General features: G+C 44.5%; 1 protein-coding gene across 2 annotated transcripts in view; it reads right to left on the bottom strand.

The window, feature by feature from the left end:
- The window catches only part of PPARD (peroxisome proliferator activated receptor delta), a 598118-nt gene that overhangs the window by 64559 nt on the left and 513722 nt on the right, over positions 1 to 19837 (bottom strand). For both annotated transcript variants that reach the window (XM_044076576.1, XM_044076577.1), the window contains exon 6: positions 17351 to 17801. In XM_044076576.1, coding sequence (XP_043932511.1) covers positions 17351 to 17801 — 451 coding nt within the window. The remainder of the gene's footprint in view (positions 1 to 17350; positions 17802 to 19837) is intronic.

Below are 19837 nucleotides of genomic sequence, written 5' to 3'. Positions count from 1 at the left end.
TCTGGTCTAACTCCGCTGATGGGGCAGGTGTCTGGAGAAGGGCTAAAACATGTAAAGTCAAACTGAGAAGTCTGTCTGGCATCAAGAAGGCCTTGGTTTGAAGCGTGTCTATCCTGGCCCCTATGAACTCCAAGACTTGAACTGGTTGGAGGGATGACTTCTTCAAGTTTATGGTGATCCCCAAATGGGACGCTAGAAGTAGGAAACAATCCCTGGCTAAGCAGAGTAGATGCCTGGTGGGGGCGGTCAGGAGCCAGTCGTCTAGGTAAGGAAAAACCTGTATTCCCTGAAGCCTCAGGTGGGCCGTTACAACTGCCATGACCTTGGTAAACACTCTGGGGGCTGTGGTGAGACCGAAGGGTAGGACCATGAACTGGTAATGACTGGCCCCTAGCCAGAAGCAGAGAAACCTCCTGGAACGTCTGTCCATGAGAATGTGATAGTATGCATCCTTGAGGTCTATGGAGCACATCCATTCCTTCTCCTGCAGCAGGGGCAGAATGGATTGAAGCGTGACCATCCGGAATTTTTCCTTGGCAATGAAGAGGTTCACTGTTGAAAGGTCGAGGATCGGCCTTAAGACCCCCGTCTTTTTTGGCACCAAAAAGAACCTGGAGTAATTGCCTAATCCGGACTGGCCTGGGGGGAAGTGCTGGATGGCTCTTTTTTCTAGCAGCTTTTTTACCTCTAAAGCTGCAGCCTCCCTCTGACTGGATGGTACATTGGGGAGGCGCCTCGATGGAGGAGGCAGATTTATGAAAGGGATAGAGTAACCTCTGGATATTATTTGAAGCACCCAGCGATCTGATGTTATGGACTCCCATTGGGCCAAGTGCTTCAAAAAACGCCCCCCCAACTGCCTCTAGAGAGGAGCAGTCGGGTAACCCCTCAGGGCTGCTGCATGGGTCAATCAGAAAAGGGTTCCCGCGACCCAAAAATTTTCAGCCCCCCCCTCTGCCTCTGGGCTGGCACCCACCCTGTCCTACTCTGCCTCTGAAGGACGAAGGTTCCGGAGCATAACGGGACTGCTGAGACTTCCAGAACCACATCTTCTTTTGTCCTCTCTGGTTTCTAGAAAAGGACCTTTGAGGAGCCAAGAAGCAGACTCCGACGGCAGACAGCGTCTTCCCATCTTTCTCGCTCTGAACCAATGTGTCGCAGACGGTCTTCCCAAACAGAGTAGAACCGAAGGGTGCGTTCGCGAAGGAGGCCTTGAAAGGTTCCGCAAAGTCACAAAGCCAGAGCTAGGTGTGACGCCTTTAGGGTGATACCGGACCCGTTGGCTCTAGCGGCTCCTTTCGTAGCATGGGAAAGTAGCTGCATAGATGTGTTTGAAACAGATTTGAGAGTGGCCATGCTAGTCGAGAAGGTCCGTTTGTCCTCGGTCTACATGGACTCAGGGGAAGACTCAGCATATTCTTTCACCAGATCCCGCTGAAGTCTAATTACATGGGCCAAGTAATTCAGCGCCCTTATAGAAAAGGTGGCTGAAGCAAACATCCACTTCCCGATACAATCCAAAGTCCGTGACTCCTTATCAGGGGGATGGATTGAGGAACTGCCCTGAGTGAGTTCCCTCTTGGTGGCTGCCGCCACCACCATGGCATCTACCGGGGAACCCTTACTCCAAGCTGTCCTATCTACGGGGGGATTGAGAATCCTGTCTGGCCCCCTGTGGATCGGCTATACAGTGTCCGGTTCCTTCCACGCCCTGGTAGTGATGAGATCAACCAGGGGGTCGGCCGGAGGGGACACCCAAGAGGTAGACGGGCCTGTGTCGAACGCCTCCAGAAACACCGACTCACCCGAGGAAGGCTTTTGGGCTGACCACCCCCCTTTTCAAGTGAAGCATTGCCATAATGTCTCCAAAGGAGACGTCATCGGGTGGTGACCTGGGGGAACCTTCCCCTTCTTCCAAATCGGTGTCCTCTGTGAGAGACTCAGGGGAGTCAAGTGCCTCCTCTTACACTTACGTTTGTGAGGAACCTCCTCGGTGGGACTGTCCGAGGATGGCTCACTAACAGGGCCGTGTTCCGCCAGTGGAACGGGCTGGGGCATCAACGCAGGCTGTCCCTGGGACTGGATGATGGAAGACAATCCCAGCTGTAAGGGAGTGGGGGCTGGATCTGAAGAAAGAGTAGGGGGTCTTGAACCTCTTGAGAGAATCCTCTCCACCACATCGAAAGCCGAGGGTGAACCAATCCTCTCTGGGCTCCATGGTTAACACCCTCGGATCCAGCGCGGGGATCGGCGTCAGAGCCAAAGCGCTCAGACCCAAGAGGGGAGTGTGCTCCGACCGAAACGGAGCCGAAGACACACTGACCCCCGCGTATCCGGCTCATGGCTCCGAGAGCTCGGATCCAAAAGGGGATGTGAGAAACTCGAGGGCATGGCTGGCATTGAGGTAACTATAACCATCGGTGGCGACACCCCGGCTCCGGGGCTCCTCGGATCAGACGGCTCCGAAACCTGATAACGGATCGGAGAAGGAGCTATCGGGGCAAAAGTGGGGCTTAACTCCCCCCCCGGAGGGGGGGGGGAGGCAGCAGCACTCCCCATCTGCATCTGGGTTTGGAGAAAACGAAGCATCATCTGGTCCATATCACCGGAGAGACTGCAGGTCGACCTAGAAGAGGCCGCCGAAGCTGGCCGGGAGGGCCGCCGCGACGACCTCGAAGATGGTCGGGCCTCCTCCTCTGGCTCCGGTGAGAAGCGTGGAGAATGGAGCCGAGGGGAGGAAGGCCCAGAAATCTTCTGAGGTGAGGAGAGCTGCTTGGCAGGCGGGGCCAAGGGGACAGAGTCAGCCCGCCGCTTGTGGCTCCTATGCCTGCCTTTCTCCCTCTCTCTCTCCTTCTCCCTTTCTCTTCTCTCTCCTCTCCTTCTTCTCCCTCCAAGAGGCCTCGGCCATTATCCCAAAAGAAAACTCACACGCACCTCACACAAACACCTAAGGGGAAAACGGGGGAAGTACTAGGCTTTAAACTAAGAGGAATAGTAAAGAGGTTTAAACTAAGGAGTTAACTGTTCACACACACAAAAAACTAAGAGATTTTAAGAAACTTTCCTACTCACAGATCGCCTAACGCTAGCAGCTCGAGAAATCCGCGCTTGAGAAAGCCGCGGCAAACGAGATCTGGGGATTGGAAGGAGGTGGCAGGGCATTATGGGTAAGGGAGAGGAGCTTGTAACTCGGATCTCTAGCTTGGAAAGCTGCCGGCTTGGATACAGGTCGGATCCGATACCCACAGGTTGATGATCAAATGAAATTTCCTACTTCAGATCTGATAATGCATAGATCCTGCCCTGAAATGTAGATACTTCCTGCATGACTCCCTTATGGGGATGTGCAGATAGGCCTCTTTTAAGTCTAGGGTGACTAACCAGGCATCCTTGGCTAGCATAGGAAGAAGCTGTTGCAGGGTAAGCATTTTGAATTTTGGTACCACCAGGAAGGTGTTGAGAAAGGAAAGATCCAAGATTGGGTGCCAAGAGCCCTCTTTCCTGGCTACCAGGAAGAGTCTGAAGTAGAATCCTTGACACCTCTGTTCTACTAGAACTGGCTGAATAGCTCTGATATTGAGCAGGGAAAGTACTTGGCTTTGAGCCTCTGCCCACTGGTTTGGAGGAAGGTCTGGAAACCCGCTTGGGGCTGGCAGTGAGTGGAAATAAAATTTGTACCCCTGGGATACAATATTGAGGACCCATCGGTCCTGTGTGATGGACATCCAGGTTCTTGCATGAAGGACAAGTTTTCCTCCTAGGGGCACAGGCAATTGGGCAGGGCTGGGGAATGGAGTAAAATATTAATTGAGAGTTTTTTTCCGTAAGGAGGTGGCTTACCACTACCTGATTTAGGGGTGGGGGCACTCCATTGCCTAGATCTCTGTATACCCTGAGACTGTAGTCCGGGTGGTCTGTTACCCCTGGGTCTGGTTTGAGAAGGCCTGGAGGGGGCTGGAAAGGGCCAGTGTTTGGAAGGGCAATGCCTACTGAACCTAGGGGGTTGCGCTTGTAAGAATAGACTTAGCTTTTTCTTCCATCTTTTTGAGAACCTCTTCTGCTTTGTTGTCCTTGTTTAGAGGAGTGTCTAGTAACTTAGATTTGACATGGCCTGGCAAGGTCTACTCCTTGAACCATGCATGTCTTCTCAGTACAGAGCCAGAGACTGCTGCCCTGCAAGATGCTTCTAGGGCGTCAAAGCCACACTGCAAAGTATGCTGCCTGACCTGTCTTGTAGAGTGCATAAGCTCCTGCAAATTTTATTTTCTGCACAGTCTGTAAATGTTGCCACTTTTTGTTTAATAAGTTCCATACTATGTTGCTGGTACTTCAGCATGTGAAACTGACAATTCAATGCCTTAATAGCCAGTGTTGCAGAGGCATATATCTTTTTACCCCATTTGTCCAAGGCTCTGGAATCCCTGTCCGAAGGGGTGGGATTCTTGGCTGTAGTTGCCTTGATACCTTTTGGCCCCTGGGAAATGATCTCTGGGTTAGCAGTAGGATTCTTGAAAAGAAATTTGTGAGTGTCAGGTACTCTGTAATACCTGTCTGTTTTTTTGGGGCAGGAGGTAACGTGTTAGCAGTAAGACTGGATTCCATAAAAACATCATCAACAACATCCAGGACACGGGGAATAGCTAAAGGTCTGTGTTGAGGCAACTCTAGGAATACACTGAGTCTCTTTTTAGAGTGAGGACAGTCTTGGCATTCACAGTGGAAATGCTCTCTTAAGGTATGCAATGTTTCACCAAAAGAAAAATCCTCTGGAGGGGAGGCAGAGGGAATGGATTCCTCTGCATCTGAATCCTCATAAGCAGATAAGGGCATGTCTTCATAATCAGAAACCTCAGAGCCATCGTACTCCTGGTCTGTAGAAGCTGTAGGGGACTGGTCTCTTTTTCTCTTAGCAGGGGAAGGCTGACTTCCCCTAATCAGCATAATAAGGTCTTCAGCCATTCTGAGCATTTGTTTTTGTGGCATGGGAGCAGGTGCATGCTCTTTGTCAGTTATCTAGACGTAGTCTGGGCCTAAGAAACTTGGTAACTTTAGATAAAAAAGAAGTCTGTTTGAGTCGAACATCGGTTGAGCAAAGAAGAAGAAGCTGGTGCCTGCACAACGGCTCTGGGCCCATCCAAGGTACAGACATCCGCAAGTTCCATAGTCGAAGAGTCTCGTGGCATACCGGACTCCGAATGGGTCTCAGTACAGGCCTATGAATCCACTGAAGTGGGCATTAGGGGCTGCGAAAGCGCCTCACTGAGTACCGGCGGACTGGCGACTAGCTTAACAGAAGCGTCATCAGCAGCTTTGGACCTATGTGGTCTGTCTCTGTCTTTATCCTTACGTTTTTTCAGAATATCGGTAGTCGGATGACTTACCGAAGCCAATTTGGAATACGGAGATCGAGAGCGAAAGAATTTAGCGACAAAGAGAGCCCGACGACGATTGGTTTGGACATTAAACAAGACACAAAACCGACAGCGAGGTACGTCATGGTCTGGGCCTAAACAGGTGACACAGTAAGAATGAAAATCTCTGTGAGGTATTTGCTTTCCACAGCCAAGACAATTCTTAACTTCTTCTGACATCGGTTACAGCAAGAAAAAAGGATCCCTAATGGGGTTCTTAGCTTTAGAAGACTTCAGGATTATTAAATTTGTAAACGAAAATTCAGGTAGCGGGTGACCGGCACTTGCAAACTGCTTCTGCTTCAGGCTTCTCGGCAAGAAAGAGTGATGTAATGCCGTTGGCTGACTGTTTTTATACCCCTGACGACCTGACGTCAGTCCTGGAGGGACAGCATCCGAAGCAGAAATACTAAGTCTCTGGTATTCCGGCTGACTGAGGGCTACCTGCAGGCAGATAACCCAAGTGTGATGACTGCAACAGTGAAACACGAAGAACATCTGGACCAGTGCATCTGTACAACCCTGACAGTGATCTTTAGCAGTCCACTAGTTAGTGAGAAGTGCCAGGGGACCAGAAGACAGCAGGTGCAGTGCCCTCTGTACAAAGGGGAAGCAGAAACATCCAGGAAAACTACATCTCTTCCCTTAACAGTAGTGTTACAGAATGTCATGAGAGGACCATAAGGCGAAGGCTTTTAACAAATTTAGAGGACACCAACCTCCAGGGCAGCAACCATTGGTGGTTTAAAGCCAGGAGGAGTTGTCAGGCAAATGTGGCCCAGTTTAATAACTGAGTTACAGATGAACCAGACAAGGGAGTAGGCATACTCTGCATGGATGTCAACAAGCTCTTTGTCGTGGTCCAATGCAGGAGGTGAACAGAAAAACTGGAGGGTTTGGGTAGGACCAAGAATGAATAAAGACAGTTATTACCAACTTACCATAACTATAGATGTTTAAGTGTGGTCACTGCTCCAGTCATCATGTTAGTCTGTCACCGGCTGGGGTATAATGTCTGGCCAGATCTTCAGAGCTGAGCAGACTTCCACCTCATCTGGGCTGTCATCATCTTCACCTCAAAAAGTACTCATGCATCAGATAATAACAAGGATGTCGCACCTGCACAATATTCTGGTCTAGCAAACCTCCCATTCAGAGTAAAGCAGGAAGCCTACAGTTCACTCTCAGACAACGTCTCAAGATATCAAAACCAAGAGGGCCTTGCCAAGGCCAAAGACTTTTATGCTTCCTGAACAACCTGAGTAGCAACAGAAAAATGGTGCAGACAAGAACGTTGCTCAGATATGAATTCCTTAAGGAAGGTAGAGGGTTAATGGGTTCCCCTCCTTGGTCCCTAGTTTTTTGGAATGTAGAAGGGATGGAGGGGCAGACTCAGGACTGTAGCAGTGACTACAATGGAAAAACTATAGTAATAGCAATCTGGTAAAACACTTGTACTATGCCCTCTGGGTAATGTCACTGCTACATTCATCATATTAGAGAAGACTCCCAAAGATAACTCCAAATATTACGGAAGTGACTACGAAGCTGTACGGAATGGGCACAATGCCTTTCAGAATGCCCAAAGCAAACTCTGCTCTTGCCCCTGGAAATTAAGTCTGACCTGTAATGTTTGAAAAATGTACATACTGAGGACCAAGTGATTACCTCAAATATGTCCTGAGTAACAACTTTTATTAGAAAAGGTATAGTACTACCTGTGGCCCTGATGGAGTGTGACTTGATTCTTCTTACAGAGGTTTTAGAAAAAGGTATAGTACTACCTGTGGCCCTGATGGAGTGCGACTTGATTCTTCTTACAGAGGTTTTAGAAAAGGTATAGTACTACCTGTGGCCCTGATGGAGTGTGACTTGATTCTTCTTACTGAGGTTTTAGAAAAGGTATAATAGTGACTGTGGCCCTTACAGATGTCTGATTTGATTGTTTCTTACAGAAGTTTTAGAAAAGGTATAGTAATAGCTGTGGTCCTTGTGGATGTGTGATTTGAGTCTTCTTTACAATGGTTTAACATAGGTTTTGTGGCAGAAAATAACACAATGAGCTATCCAAATGAACACAGTTTGTTTTGTGGCAGGCTTCCTTTTCTAATTTTCTGCAAAAGGAAACAGCTGATATGACTTTCACCATCCTGGTCAAGTAATATCCAAGTTGCCTGTGAAGATCCAGGGAATGCAGGAGGTTTTCTCCTTTATTCTGGGGGTTTGAAAAAAGGACTTGTTGCTAGATAACTTAATTCAGGGCCACATGGCTACTTTCATTACGACTCTGGGCATGAATGAGGAGTTAATATGCAGACTATATCTTTGGGAAAGGTAAGGAAAGGTTTTTGCATTTCCAAGCCTTGGATTTCAGACATTGTTCTTGCTGAGATGACTGCTAAAAAAATAATGTTTTACAGGGAAAAAATATGGAAGCTGTAATTACTGTCTCAAAAACTTGTAGTTTCATTTTTTTTCCAACATAAAGTTAAGATTCCAGACTGGAACTATTATCCGCCTAGAATGTCAAAAAAGAAAAGCAGGATGCCTTTCTGAAATTATCAGACTTCTGGTCTGGTTGCCTGGGGAGATGGTCAAGAGAAGCAGAAATGGCAGAAAGGAGGACAGTCACAAAAGTGTAAGCTAGGCCAGTGGAGAAAAGCATGGGTATAGATATCAAATAACTGCAATATGTCCTCTCTATAGTTTTTACGTTCTTCCATTAGCACCAGAAGGAGAATAATCTCCACTTAGCTAGACAGGATCTCCTTGCCTCCCTCAGGACTTCCAGCATTCCCACAGGATAAAGGTGCCCAAAGAAAATAAGAGTCATATTCTTCAGGCTGCTAGGTTTAGGGCAGACAGAGTGGTGTGTATGAGAGCTCTCTGCACTTCATCAGAAGGTTCATGCACTCTGGCAGCATATAAGGAGTTTCCCTTGCCAGGCGAAGAAGGTGAGAGAGCAAATGCTGCCTTGGCTAGAAAGGAGTAATACGTTTTTTTTTCTAGATCCTCCTTCCTTGACTTTCTGAATCACTTTGAGGAGCAAAGGAACTGGAGTGAAGACATACAGAAGCAGACCTCTGCATTTTTGATAGAAAGCATCCACTGCCCTAGCATTCCTGTGGTGATCTCTGGAGCAGTATTTCTTTCACTGACTGTCTCAAGGATTACAAAGGTCAGTCCCTGAGATGCACCACCTGAAGATTATATGCAGAAATGTTTCCCTGTGCAACAACCATATGGGTGAATCTTCAGAGGTTACGGTCAATTGGTCTCTTAAATAATTTTCTTGAGTGGAGATGTTGGTAACCCACAGGCGCAAACTCTATTACAGACCTAAATGGCCAAGAAAAGGAGGTGGTAGGAGTGAGCTGTTCCACACCACTTCGGTGTTATCCTTGATTACTTATGTACCACATCACTGCGGTGCTATCCATAATTACTTAGGTACCACATCACTGTGTTCTTATCCACAACTACTTGGGCAACACCATTGTGACGTTATCAGTGATTACACAGGTAACACTAATGCAGCATTATCTGTGATTACTTAGTTATTACATCATTGTATTGTTACCTGTGATTACTTGGGTATTATATCAGTGTATTGTTATCGGTGATTACTTAGACATTACATCACTGTGCTCTTATTCTTGATACCACATCAGTGTATTGTTATCAGTGATCACTTGGGTAACATCACTGTGGCTTGATTACTTGGGTACTGCATCATTACAGTGTTATGTGTAATGACTTACGTACATCACTGCGGTGTTGTGTGTGATGACTTGCGTACCGCATCATGGCGGTATTATCCAGGATGACTTATGTACTGCATCGCTGCGGTGATATCAGTGATGACTTGCGTACCGCATCACTGCAGTGATATCCATGATTACTTACATACCACATCACTGCAGTGATATCCGTGATTATCTAAGCACCACATCACTGCAGTGATATCTGTGATTACCTGGGCACCACATCACTGCTGTGTTATCCGTGATTACCTGGGCACCACATCACTGCGGTGTTATCCATGATTACCTGCGCACCACATCACTGCGGTGTTATACGTGATTACCTGCGCACCACATCACTGCGGTGTTATCCATGATTACCTGCACACCACATCACCACAGTGTTATCCGTGATTACTTGCACACCACATCACCGCGGTGTTATCCATGACTACCTGCGCACCACATCATTACAGTGTTATCCATGATTACTTGTGCATCACATCACTGCAGTGTTATCCGTGATTACTTGCGCACCACATCACTGCGGTGTTATCCATGATTACTTATGTACCACATCACTGCAATGCTATCCATGATTACTTACCATATCACTGTGGTGTTATCCGTGATTACTTGCGTACCACTTCACTGTGATGCTATCCGTAATTACTTGCATACCACATCACTGTGATTCTATCTGTGATTACTTATGCACCACATCACTGTGGTGTTATCCGTAATTTCTTACATACCATATCACTGTGGTGATACCCATGATTACTTACATCACTGTGATGCTATCCGTGATTACTTACGTATATCACTGTGGACTTATCTGTGATTACTTATGCACCACATCACTGTGATGCTATCCATGATTACTTACGCACCACAGCACTGTGGTGTTATCCGTGATTTCTTACATACCATATCACTGTGGTGATACCCATGATTACTTACATCACTGTGATGCTATCCGTGATTACTTACGTACATCACTGTGGACTTATCTGTGATTACTTATGCACCACATCACTGTGATGCTATCCATGATTACTTACGCACCACAGCACTGTGGTGTTATCCGTGATTTCTTACGTACGTGGTGTTACCAATGATTACTTATGTACCACATCATTATGATGCTATCTGTGGTTACTTATGCATCACATCACTGTGCTGTTATCCAAGATTACTTATGGACCACATCACTGTGGTTACCAGTGATTACTTATGCACCACTTTGCTGTGGTGTTACCCATGACTACTTACACACCACATCACTGCAGTGTTACCCATGATTACTTATGCACCACATCACCGTGATGCTATCGTGATTACTTACTCACTACATCACTGTGGTGTTAGCTGTAATAACTTGCGCACCACATCACTGTGATGCTGTGACTACTTCTGCACCACATCGCTGTGATGCTGTGATTACTTACACACCACATCGCTGTGATGCTTCCGTGATTACTTACGTACCACATCACTGTGTTATCCATGGTTACTTACATACCACATCACTGTGGTGTTATCTATGATTACTTGCGCACATCACTGTGATGATATCCATGAATGCTTATGCACCACATCACTGCGGTGTTACCCATGATTACCTACGTACCACATCACTGCAGTGTCACCCATGATTACTTATGTACCACATCACTGTGATGCTATCCATGATTACTTATGTACCTCATCATTGTGATGCTGTCTGTGATTACTTACATACCCCATCACTGTGATGCTATCCATGATTACTTACGCACCACATCACTGTGGTGTTACCCGTGTACGACATCACTGTGGTGTTACCCATGATTACTTATGTACTACATCACTGTGATGCTATCTGTGATTACTTACCACATCACTGTGGTGCTATCTATGATTACTTGGGCACCACATTTCTGTGGTGCTACCCATAATTACTTACGCACCTGATCACTGTGGTGTTATCCATGATTACTTAAGCAGCACATTACTGTGGCATTATCAATGATTACTTGCGCACATCACTGTGACGTTATCCATGAATGATTATGCACCACATCTCTGTGATGCTATCTATGACTACTTATGCACCACATCACTGTGGTGTTACCCACGATTACTTACGTACCACATCACTGCGGTGTTACCCACGATTACTTGCGTACCACATTACTGTGATGCTATCCATGATTACTTATGTACCTCATCACTGTGATGCTATCTGTGATTACTTACATACTCCATCAGTGTGATGCTATCCATGATTACTTATGTACCTCATCACTGTGATGCTATCTGTGATTACTTACATACTCCATCAGTGTGATGCTATCCATGATTACTTACGCACCATATCACTGTGATGTTATCCATGATTGCTTACATACCACATCACTGTGATGCTATCTATGACTACTTATGCACCACATCACTGTGGTGTTACCCACGATTACTTACGTACCACATCACTGTGGTGTTACCCACGATTACTTACGTACCACATCACTGCGGTGTTACCCACGATTACTTGCGTACCACATTACTGTGATGCTATCCATGATTACTTATGTACCTCATCACTGTGATGCTATCTGTGATTACTTACATACTCCATCAGTGTGATGCTATCCATGATTGCTTACATACCACATCACTGTGATGCTATCTATGACTACTTATGCACCACATCTCTGTGCTGTTATCCATGATTACTTATGTACATCATTGTGATGCTGTCTGTGATTATTTACCACATCACTGTGATGCTGTTATCCATGATTACTTATGCACAACATCACTGCGGTATTATCCATGATTACTTATGTACCACATCACTGCGGTGTTATCTATGATTACTTATGCACCACATCACTAAGGTGTTATCCATGATTACGTATGCACCAAATCACTAAGGTGTTATCCATGACTGCTTACATACGACATCATTGTGACGCTATCCATGATTGCTTACATCACTGTGATGCTATCTGTGATTATGTACCACATCACTGTGGTGTTATCCACGATTGCTTACGTACCACATCACTGTGATGCTATCTATGACTACTTATGCACCACATCACTGTGCTCTTATCCATGATTACTTATGTACCACATTACTGTGATGCTATCCATGATTATTTACCACATCACTGTGATGCTGTCCGTGATTACTTATGCACCACATCACTGCGCTGGTATCCATGATTACTTATGCACCACATCACTGCGCTGGTATCCATGATTACTTATGCACCACATCACTCCAGTGGTATCCATGATTACTTATGCACCACATGACTGTGGTGTTATCCATGATTGCTTATGTACCACATCACTGAGGTGTTATCCATGATTCCATGATTACTCATATACCACATCACTATGGTGTTACCACTGATTACTTTAAATATTCTTGACACCCATACTACCTTGAATACTTTCACAGCATAGTTAACTGCCACCATCTCCCTGAGGTTTGCTTGTAAGCCTTTGTCTTGATATGTTCACATGCCATGCACCTCAGATGTGGGCACCCCAGTTCTGGTCTGAAGCATATGTGGTCAGGGGCTGAAGGTCAATGGGAAAAGGAGGGTATACACTTCAGACCGACCAATCTGTCCCACCCACCACTTCAGTTCCCTTTTGACAAAGGTTAGTGCTGGTATTACAGCTTCCCAAGGGGTCTTAATGTCTCATTGTTCCACAGAGACCACTGTAATCATTTCATGTATCATCTGGCTAAGGGGACCATCAGAATGGTGGATGCTGTGGATTTGCCTGTCAGTCTCTGTGGGTCTCCCTGCCATTATCTGGAACAAGCTGGTCAGTGGCTGCACCTACCCACAAGTAGAAAGGTTCTGTAGAGGTGCAGGTTAAGGGCAACTCCTGAGCTGCTCATTAACTGAAGGTGTACATTAATGGAAGTTTCTCCACAGTTCATATTTTGAATTCTGGTACCTTTAGGAACTCGTTAAGCTTTGACAGTTCTGAGACTAATTGCCAGCGACTGTGTTTCCTTGGTACTTGGAACAATCTTGAGTATTTATTCATTTTACATTTGTTTACTGGGAAAGTCCGACTGGGATAAGACCCATTTTCTGTGGAGGCCCAGGGAGACAAGCTCCACATATAGGGATTATACAAAACCTATACAAAAAAATTATACAAAACTTATACAAGAAATTATATACAAAATATACAAGACATACAGTACACCAGAAATTACATCCTATGCTATTATAGCTAACATTTGTATTATACAATCATCTGATATAATTCCTTATTCTAGTGTAGACATTGTAGTTTCTCAACATAAGCTGAGGAAGGGTTTGTAGAATGGAAACTGGATAGAAAAGGATTAGGTTAGAGATTATCTAGACATGAGAGAGGGCATAGATTATGAGGTGGTCAGAACTATTACAACTAGTTAGCCTGAAGTAGTACAGGAACAAAGCCAAGTGTCAATAAGATCATTTTTAAGAATCTTTTTGAATTGGTTGGTATTTGTGTTGGTTCTGATGCTGTGAGGTAGCGAATTCCACCTTGTTGCTGATGTGTGAAAGAACCTTCTCTAAGAAAACTTAATCCAACACTTCTGCCAGGAACAATGCCATTACATAATCTTAGTCAGCTGGCAAACAAAGGATACACCCCCTTTCTTGATTTTGTGAACTAAAGTAAAGTATAGGTCACTGCTGCAGTAGCAAAAACTATATGGGACATATTCTGCCAAGGACTGGATGATATGCCAGCTTCAAAAGTTTTAGGGCACCTTCTAAGAACCCTAGCAGTAGTTAGGGTGCCAAAAATCTCAGAGCTTTCTTGCCTCAGAACAAAAGAGGCTAGCTCACCGTCAGATAGACATGTGCTAGGAATAGAAAGGAATGACAACACTCCCCCTCTCCACACCCTGGGATAAAAAAGTGAGGGGAGGGTGAGGGGAGGGAGTCTGTACTGCATCAGTAATCTATCTGAAAACATACAGCTATGATAAAAATTTAGCTACACAACTGTACTGCTGTCATCACTAGATCTCTGCTGTAGTAGCCTAGGCCACATGCAACAAATACAAGAGCTTAGAAAGAAAGGAAAGAGAAGCATCAGAGTCTAGTAGCTCTTGGAAAACGGTGTTAGTAAAACCTTCTTAGGTCCTAAAGAAAGTATGCAGTTTGTAGTGCTTGGCAGAAGTGTGCATAGATGACCAAGCTGCTGCCTCTAGAAGATTTATGGAATCCACCCCTTCCCAAAATGTCTAAGTAGCAGCCCAGAGGCCTAGCAGAGTGGGCTTTGACTTTGGAAGTGTCTTGTTATAGTAAGAATAACACAAAAAAACCCAGCAAGAAACAGCCATTTAGAAATAGTCTGTTTTGACTGTCCTTTTTTCTTGCCTTCATAGGAAATGAACAGCTTATTAGAATTCCTGAAGGAATTAGTTTTGTCAATGCAGTATCCAGCTTGCCTATGGATAAATGCAGTATCCAGCTTGCCTATGGATATCTAGAGTGTGAACAATTATTTCTCCCTTATATTTTGGTTCTGGGAAGAAAACAAGAAGATGAACTGGCTGGCTTAAATAAACTCTGAAACCACTTTAAGCATAAAAGGGTTGGTTCTCAACATTACCCTATTTTTGTGAAAGACGAGATAGGGGAGCTCGTACCCTATCTTTTTGAAAGATGAGATAGGGGAGCTTGTGACTCGTATATTCTGCTTACAAGTCACAGCACTGAGTAACTTTTGTAGTTAGACTGATGACAGTTTTAAATACTCTGTATAGTTTCAAAGAATATTTCTGTTTGTATTTGTTATATGTACTATTTGTGGAGCGTTTCTCTCGGGCTTCCGCTGAAAAAGGGCTCATGGCCAAATTGACATACCCAGTTAACAAATGTCAAATAAAATAACTAAATAACACTAATTTCCAAGTTAAGAACATAAAATTAGCCTTGTGAGCAGGTGCAAAAAGAAAAAGTGTACATTTCTGGAGTACAAAACTAAGATCCCAAGGAGAAGCCATCTGTTTTTCTAGGTGGACAGACATGTAATACCCCTTTCAAAAACTGTTTCCCTTCAGGTAGGTGAGAAAGGTGGGAGAAATCTATGGGCAGACTAGCAGAGTTGGCCAAAACATGACTCATGTTAGAAGTGTTAGAAAGGCTAGAGGATAACTCACACAAATATTGCAAAACCAAAGGTGTCTGGGTCTTAAAAGGATTTTGGTTCTTGCTTTGGCACCAGCTAGAAAATGTTGACCATTTAGCCATATAAGATTTTTTATTAGCAGGTTTCTTAACCACTGATCAAATCTGCAGCATGCAGCATGCACTTATAAATGCCAAACATCCAAGCAGTAAGATGAAATATTTGGAGGTTTGAGTGCATTAGAAAAGCCCAGTCTTGTCTGAGTAGATCCATCCAATCAATAAGCTTGGATAATTGCCTGTGGCCATTTTCAGAAGACGGGAGTACCACTGCTGCCTAGGCCATAAGGGAGTTACCAGCATCATTTTTGGAGAGTCCTTCTCAGTCTTTAATAAAAGAACCCCTGATTATTAGAAAATATGGTGGAAAAGCATACAGGGAAAATCCCTGTCTATGGGAATGAGAAGACATCCGTCTTCAAGGTCTTTGTGCAAACAGTCCTGGAGCAGGATGTCTTTAACCGTCTGTTGCAAATTCAGGCACACCAGATCTATCCAAGGAGGTCCCCACTGCAGGATCAATTCCTGGAACACCCCCCTGGGTTCAACTTCCATTCATGGGGGTCTGCCCTAGTCCTGCTGTTTCTCTGCTGCAAATTTCTTCTATGATGGAATGTAAATAGCCTGCAGGGACAGACTGCCCCGAGTTGCTAGTTCCCAGGCTACCACAGCTAATCTGCAAAGCGAGTAGAATGTGGGCCCTACTAGTTTATGTATCACATCACTGTGGTATCATCTGTGATTACTAGCAGAAGGCCTGGAGTCCAAAGATGGTTAGAGAACTGATAGCATTTATTAGTGTCATCATTTCTTTTACATTTATGTGCTTCACTCTGTCCTGCTAGTTTCAAAGGCCCTGAAATTTCACACCTTTAGATACAGCTCACCATGCAAATCCTGAGGTATCCGTAGTTACAGCCTGAGTAGGGGCTGGATGGGAAAGTGGGAAGCCTGGGTTGAGGGGCAACTGATTCACCCATTAGATGATCTTCCTTTGGTCAAGCCCCAGCAAGGGATCTGAAAGTAGAGGGGGTACTAGTGACTTTTCCTCATGTCAGGTCTGGACAAAGAATCATGAGAATTTAACAAGTCGCGAAGTCCTGAAACCTAAAATCCAGAGATATTCCCTGGAAGATGCCAAACTCCGTTAGGAAAATGTCAGAAACTGTTCTTTGTAAAATTCTACTTTGTCTTGAGGAAAAAAAAAACAAAACAATGAGGCATGTATCTAGGAAACATTATAGAAACATTAGCCTGTGAGGAGGGAATGACAGAGGAGTTTCTCTCGGTACACTTGAAATCCCATACTGAGAAAAAAGAACCTTTACACAATAGAGAGATTCCTGACAACTTTTGAAACAGTCTGCAAAAATAAGGCAAGTATGGAAAAATGTGAATGCCCTACTTGCAATGGGATATCACAAGAGCTAGGCACTCTGTAAACACACTGACAAGCAAAAACGAACTGAGGAAACTATGCAAGTTGATCTCCAGACTGCCTTCTAAACACAAGCAATGAAAAGTGCAACAGCACACAGTTTGGGACTTCTATTTGCTGAAAAGATATGACCAAAGACTGACCTCTCTCTTTGGTAGATTTTAATATGAATTGTGTAACAAAGATCAACACGACCTACATTACTTCATAAGGTTAATAACAGAGAAGAAAACACCTCTAATTGGCAGATAAAATGGCCTAGCAAAAACATGCATAACATGAACATAGGAAAGTATTGAGAAAAAAATGTCCAAATGCACGTGTGTATACACTACACACACACACACACACATATATATATATATATATATATATATATACATACAAAATGACAGATCTTTGAAGTAACCCTCCCATATATACCTACTGATTTTTTTCACTCCATGGTAAGGTCATTGTTTTAATGTTGGATACAACTACTTTAGTAATTTAAAAGTTACTATCTGTAAGAAAATAGTAAGAAATACACGCAGGTCAGTTTGATCTTACCTCCACAAAGGATAATAGTTGCCACAAACAAGGCCAGATCACTATCGTCCAACTCCAGAGAATTGAATTTGACAGCAAATTCAAACTTGGGCTCCATGATCTCACTGAATGGCTTTCGTAAGCTTCGGAGGAATTCTCGAGTCACAAATCCATTACCACTGGCAACCAGAAGTCCATCCTTGTTCATAATAGATGCCAACATGGCAAAAATGGCTTCATGAACACCATATTTTAACAGTGTTACCTGATCATTCAAATAGAGGTTTACAAAAGTGGGAACAGACTTTGCAAACTCTGTGAGTTCACGCACAGTTTCAACTGAGGTACACTGACAACGGTAGAACACATGGACACCAATCTCTTTGCTCTGAGGGATCCCATTGATGAGCTGTTTCCAGACAACCCCTGTCTCTGCTTGCTGTAAGCTGTCCATGTCATGGATAACAAAAGGCTGCAATAAACAAATACAAGCCACTTAAAGAAATGAGAAAAAAGTTAAGAACATCACTATCTCCAACAGCAATATATCCAAGGTTACTCAAAGTTAAACTAAAACAAAATGTTGTACGTCACAGTCTACTTTTTTGTTATGTAAGGAAGTACTGCTGTCTGATGTACTTGGTACAACAGTAGATGAACTACTTACTTTCATCGTCTCTGAAAAGGTCATACAGGCCTTCTCCTATAGGCCAGCCACTAGTTCCACCCACTATTTTTTTCTGAGAGGTCATGAGGTGGAGTCCAGTGGCTGAAGCTGGCAGTTTGTGTATGTTCATAGGTTCATACTAGGCTATCTGCCCTAGGGCATTTATAAGCCTAGACAGAATGTGTTTGGCTTTCGCCACCCATTTTAAATTAATTTTGCTATGCCCTTTTTCGAGGTTAGTATACTGTGCCTCTGTCTAACAGTGACACAGAAGTGATACCCGGGGTAAACCTACGATCTCCCATCCACTCAAGATTCCTCTTGAAGAGAGTCAATGAGGGACTCTGCCTAACCTGGACTGGGATTTTATTCCAGAGTGAAGGGAGCCTCTGGGTTATGAATCTGTCCCTCCAGCATGTCCTATTTATTTCAGTGCTGAGGTTCAAGTCTCTCGAGCGAGTAGCTCGATGGGATTTGGATTTTCTGAGGTGCAGCATGTCCATTAATTCCGGGTTGGACATGGCTTTATACGTCAGGCAAAGATCGCCTCTGAGCAGGCGGTATGCCACTGAATAGAGCTGGAGTTTCTTTAATCGGGTAGTATATGGCATCTGTCTGAGTCCTTTGATCCTCCTGGTGAGGTACTTTTGGGGTCTTTCCAGTTGCTGCAGGTGTCTGGTAAGGTACATCCCAAAAGGGGCATTGTACTCAATTATGGGCCTGATGAGGGAAGAGTAAAGAGGCACGATGACCTCCCCTGATCTAGATGTGAATCCCTTCATGATTAGGTGGGCTATATAAAATGTTTTTCTAACCACTTTGGCCACGTGGTTATCAAATGAGAGATTGCTATCAACTTGGGTCCCCAGGTCCCTAATTACTTCTTCTGTACTTAATGGATTACCACCCATGTGGTAATTTGTGGGCACTTTGTTTTTGCCAAAGGGGATGACTATACACTTTTTGGAGTTTAGCTTGAGGCCATGGCTCTGGCACCAGTTGTCTGTTTCTATGAGGCCCTTTTGGAGGATGCTTGTGTCGGCTGGAGAGTCGATTATGGCGCCCAGTTTGCAGTCATCTGTGAACTTGGTCAGCCGCAGTCCTTCCGTATTGGCCTGTACCTCCGAGAAATATATACCGAACAAGAGAGGTCCCAGGACTGAGCCTTGTGGGACGCCACTTGTAACTGGTTTGGAGTCTGACATGGCTCCAGCAATTCTAACCATGTGGGTTCTGTCCTTGAGCCAGTTTGCAACCCATCTAGTGACATAGGGGTTTATATTTAAGCTGGTGAGCTTATCTATAATGCCAGAGTGGGGTACTGTATCGAAGGCTTTTGCAATGTCCAGGTAGGCTGTGTGGACCACCTTCCCCTCATCAATGGCCTTGGTGACTGTCTGCATAAATAACCCACCACCTTGTGCTAAAAATCACATATTTAGAAGACAGACAATAAGAATGCATTCAAACATTTCTAAAGCCTAAAACAAATTGCACAGAATGCCAAAGGAAGGCTAGAATGTCAGAAAGTTGTGATATGACCTTTTCCCAACAAGAGGCTAATCCTTCATATTGTGGTAGCTGAACACATGATAACTCCTTCAGCACAACACATTTGCTATCGAATAAATCAGAACTAAAAGAAGAGAAATGGAAGTGTACAATGCGTATGCAGGGAAAGAATCCACTGTGAAGACGGGAACAATTCATTCATAAGCTCATTACGAAAAGTCGCTCAAGTAACTGTAGTACATCACTGTTCCCTTGGTTCACAGCTTCCAGTCTGATCGAATACTAAGCTTTATACCTACAAGATGGGTGGAGACTCTAGCTCCCCGATG

This window comes from Protopterus annectens, chromosome 7.part0 (assembly GCF_019279795.1).
Source record: "Protopterus annectens isolate FY-2018-M chromosome 7.part0, PAN1.0, whole genome shotgun sequence".
Taxonomy (NCBI): Eukaryota; Metazoa; Chordata; order Ceratodontiformes; family Protopteridae; genus Protopterus; species Protopterus annectens.
Note: the sequence above shows the minus strand (reverse complement) of the source record. Positions and strands in the feature narration are given on the sequence as shown.